This window comes from Sinocyclocheilus anshuiensis, unplaced genomic scaffold (assembly GCF_001515605.1).
Source record: "Sinocyclocheilus anshuiensis isolate Anshui unplaced genomic scaffold, SAMN03320099.WGS_v1.1 scaffold1574, whole genome shotgun sequence".
NCBI classification, from domain to species: domain Eukaryota; kingdom Metazoa; phylum Chordata; class Actinopteri; order Cypriniformes; family Cyprinidae; genus Sinocyclocheilus; species Sinocyclocheilus anshuiensis.
The window spans coordinates 21,104-25,826 of NW_015547706.1; the positions used below are offsets into that span (position 1 = coordinate 21,104).

Here is a 4,723-nt window from a genome sequence, read left to right on the forward strand (position 1 = left end):
CTGAGTGATGCTTTCATTTAGATCGTTAAACTCCAGCTTATTTGTTGGTGTTTTCAGATCATCGGCGGCGGCGCTTCCGCAATGAGGAGCGAGCGCGTGTGCATGGTTGCCAGATTGCTTAAAATATGCAAAACACCGGGCAGAAAATGTATCATTGTAACAGCGAAGCTCTGATTCGGGGATTTGAACTTTTGATATCTGGCAACCGCATTCATGAAAGCTTGCGTAGTAGAGGCCTGTAGAGCAGTCTGCAATAACATTTTGTCTCCTTTGTTTTGACGAAAATAAAAAGAGGTTTTTGGTCAAGTTTTTATTTTTTTGAATACATTTTAGTCTTGTCTTATTTCGGCAACGAAATTGCATGTTGATATAGTCATAGTTATCGTTTATTGACCTTATTATCGTCTCGTCTTCATCTCGTCTTAGTCATGGGAAAAAAGCTCGTCAACGAACATTTTTCGTCATAGTTCTCGTTAACGAAATTAACACTACTAGCAACATGCTAATCATGTTATAAACATGCTAACAACATGCTAAAAACATACTAATCATGCTAACAACATGTTAAACATGCTAAAAAAAAGTGCTGATCATGCAAGAAACATGCTATGAATGCAAATCATGCTAAAACGGGCCATATTTTAGCATGATTTCTAGCATGATGCTGGCATGTTTTAGCATGATTTCTATCATGTTTCTATCATGATGCTAATCATGCTAGAAACATGCTAACAACGTGTAAATCACATTAAAAACACGTTAGCAACATGTTAGTAACATCTCTCTAAACTTTCAAACTTCAAGCTTTTACAACTGCTTTAAACATTTCAGGCTAGGCTTTCTCAAGCTAACTTCAAAGTTTGTTCTCAAACTTTACTCATCTAGTTAATATTATTATCTTTTTTTTTTCACTATCTCTAAACTGGAAAACCTTTGTGATTATAATCCAACTGTAAATCCCTACAGCTTGTTACAGCTTGCTACCGGCTACAGCTTGGTTACAGCTTGTTTCACAAGAGTTTGATTTGTAAATTAAAAAATTTGTAAAATTTGCTTTGTATGAGGAGACCTTTGTGGTGTAATGCTCTATTTAATAACTGATTAACATATACTTTGTGTGTTAGACATGGAAATGGGCATTTGTATCATGTTTGAAAATGGTGGTTTAAGCAAATTTAAGTGTTTTAAGAAAATTAAGTTGAAAATATGAGCCTGACTGCTCTCAAATGGCTAGCCACTATACATTTCTGCTTCATTACCAGCAGTCCATCTTTAAACATGCTTCTCAGTAGCATTTACATTTTCCTTTTGTGCTTTACTAATGGTTTATTTTTCAAAGTTTCTTGTTTAACATCTGAATTCAGATTGGAGGGAGATTACTTATTGGGTGGCCTTTTTGCTTTACATGAAATTGACCGTGTGACACCTGTTTTCACCCCGGAGATCACTGAATGTTTCTGGTAAGCAAGGATCTTTTACCAGTCTAGGGTTATCAGTAATTTAAATCAAAGCAGCATTTCCTCAAAGTCACATTTCAATTACATGCTATTAACTTCCACACTTACGTTTTTAAGGCACAGTACCTCAAAATCTGGCTATAAAATATTGCAAGTAATGAGGTATGCTGTTGAAGAGATTAATAATTCCACAACACTTTTGCCCAATGTTTCTCTGGGCTATGAAATCTTTGACCATTGTTCTAACACAAGGAATTTCCATTCAGTCTTAAGTTTTATCTCAAAGAACGGCTCAATAAGACCTAAAGAAAAACTCAACAACTATCAGCCTAAAGTGATTGCTTTAACAGGACCATATGGAAGCTCAAGAACTATAACCGTTGCACCACTGATCACAATGGACCTTATACCAATGGTAAATTATGTTACTTTTTACACAGTTTACATAACAAACTGTTCACACACTTTATTCCTATATTTTGTTAAGGACTACCAAGTTATAATGCTAATGAGTTGGAGTGTTTTCTTCTCTTTCAAAGGTGAATTATGGAGCTGCTAGCTACACATTAAGCAATAAACTTCAGTATCCTTCTTTTGTAAGAACAATTCCTAGCAACAAAGACCTGATAGAGATGATTATTCACATCATACGGTGGTTTGAATGGAACTCGGTTGCCTTTCTTGGTAGCCAAGATGATTACAGTTCAGATGGACTAAAGCTGTTTAATAAGTATATAAACAATACTGGCATTTGTTTGGCCTATCAAGAGGGTCTAAGTCTAAATGCAAACTACAGTCTAACACTTAAAAAGATTGATAAGCTCAACATCAATGTCATTGTAGTTTTTGCTTTGACACAATATGCAAGCAAAATTATCAAAGCAGCCATAGCAAACAACATCCAAGACAAAGTATGGATTGCAAGTCATTCATGGGCTATGAATCAACAGCTTCCAAGAGAGCCAGGAATCAGGAAAATTGGCACAGTTATTGGCATTGCAGAGAGACTGTTGTCATTGCCTGGATTTAATGAATTTGTCTACAATAAAGCCAAAGGAACAGCTTATGCGGGCCACAATGACAAAGCTGTGAGTGATGTCCAGAGTAAGAATGAGACATGTAATCAAGATTGTGATTACTGCTCATTGATGACTGCAGAGGACATTATAAACGAGAGTCCCACACACTCCTTTGCCGTCTATTCTGCCATATATACCATAGCTCATGCATTACATAAGGTTCTTCAGTGTGACACGAATGAATGCCACAAAAACATAACAGTTAAGCCATACATGGTAAGTGAATTCATTTGAATCCATGACAAGTTGAATTATTATTTTAATTACATTATTGAAGTAATAATGTTTTAATTAATTGAATAATTAATAATATTTATGTTTAATGAAATTGCATTTTAAACATTGTGTTATTGCTTTCATTATTTTTACAATAGATCAATAAATAAAACAAAAGTAAGATAAATTTTATTAATATTATTGTGCAATTATTATAAAAAATGTTTCTTTATTGAAAACAAAACAGCTTCTGGAAGAAATAAAGTTGTTGAATTTTTCACTCAATGGCCGTCAAGTGAAATACGATGATAATTATGATCCAACCATCCGTTATGCAGTTGTGCTCTGGTGCACTGATGTGAATCCTCCACAGTTTAAGGTGGTGGGCATGTATGGTGGTTCTGTAAGTCTTTTTTTTTTGTTGTTGAACCTTCATCTAAACATTTAGCTGTACAATTTTATACATTTCTCCAAATGAAGGTCAATTAAAAGACTTCTGCTTTAGCAAAAAAAAAAAAATTATATATATATATATATATATTTAAAAAAAAGAAATATATATATATAAGAGTTCATTTGCAAAAACTGATAAACGCCACTTTCAAAAGAGAAATGAGCTGATTGCCGTGCATTATTCTCCACACATAGCGCGATCTGATCCCTAAACACATTTTGTCAAAAAAGCCGGTTTTGTCCACTTTCAAGGTATCGCGAGGTCACGTTTCACTGCAGAAGCCGACAAGCGCCATTGTTGTTTTTGAAGAGAAGCCGATAAGTCCATTTTAGCGAATCAGTGCGCTGTATTCAGGTCAGGTGACAAGGTGACTTTCACTTTGAAAAGATGTGCTAGCTGAGAGGAGTTTCGTCAAAGCTGACTAAAAGTGATCGAGGATGGATCATTTCGACAAACTTGATGAACCTGTGATATCTTCTTCGGGGCGAAAAAGGAAAATAAAAGCTGAAACGTTTTCAGTAGCAGTGCGTTATAATGGTGAGGGAAAAGCTCCATGTATTGCGTGTAATCACATCCATACAGTTTATGATCACAACAACAACAACGTTTGTCAGGCATCTACATTGTCATCTGAGGAGATTACAAAGATTAAATGAGTGTTTTTTTAAACTCTAAAACATGAAATGTGGAGTTATCGGCTTTTGCCAAAAAACGACTGTTGGAGTTATCTGCTTTTGCTGTAAAACAAATTTTTAATATGTAAAAAAATATATATACTTTCAATTAACTTTAATTTTGTAAATTACCTGTATTTGTTTAAGTTATTATTACTTAAAGTGGGGGTAAAATGCTGTTTCATGCATTCAGAGTTGTTTACACTGTTAAAGAGTTGGATTCTCATGCTAAGCATGGACAAAGTTTCAAAAAACAATTTGGACGTGTGCCAGAGTATTTCTGTGCCAAAAATCTTACTTCCGGGTTCGCACAAGTTTCGGAGAGTTTTTTTCGATCGTGGCTCTTCATGACGTAGACAAGGGTGGAACTCCTTATTTGGGAATTTCTCCTGGAAGAACGCGCCCGCGCACGCATCGACCAGAGCAAGAGCGAGATCGCACCCATCAACGCGCTTCATTCGGCGGCAGCGCTGCATGGGATTTGCTCGGGAAGAATGTCTCCAATCCAAAGAAGTGTGTTTTTGGTTGTAAGGGAAAGATAACTTTGTTCAGCTTCCTAAAGAACCCAATGTTATGTAAACAGTGGATACAGTTTGTTTTTCAAAAACATACTTTCAATTCACTTTAATTTTGTAAATTACCTGTATTTGTTTGTTATTATTACTTAATCAAAACAACCCAACTGCAGTTTGATTGATATTACTTGGAATGCGCAATAAAAAAACGTGACTTCTGAAAAAATATCAATAATATATAAGTTATCGGATTTTGCAAATGAACTCTTCATATATATACTGTATATATATATATATATATATATATATATATACAGTGGGTACGGAA

The 4,723-nt window shown here is 34.9% G+C and overlaps 1 protein-coding gene across 1 annotated transcript in view; it reads left to right on the top strand.

The window, feature by feature from the left end:
- The first annotated feature begins 1,278 nt into the window (after positions 1-1,278).
- Positions 1,279-4,723, top strand: part of LOC107703982 (taste receptor type 1 member 1-like) — a 9,509-nt gene continuing 6,064 nt past the window's right edge. The window contains exons 1-4 of the mRNA XM_016506795.1: positions 1,279-1,460; positions 1,575-1,872; positions 1,997-2,752; positions 3,000-3,155. Coding sequence (XP_016362281.1) covers positions 1,279-1,460; positions 1,575-1,872; positions 1,997-2,752; positions 3,000-3,155 — 1,392 coding nt within the window. The remainder of the gene's footprint in view (positions 1,461-1,574; positions 1,873-1,996; positions 2,753-2,999; positions 3,156-4,723) is intronic.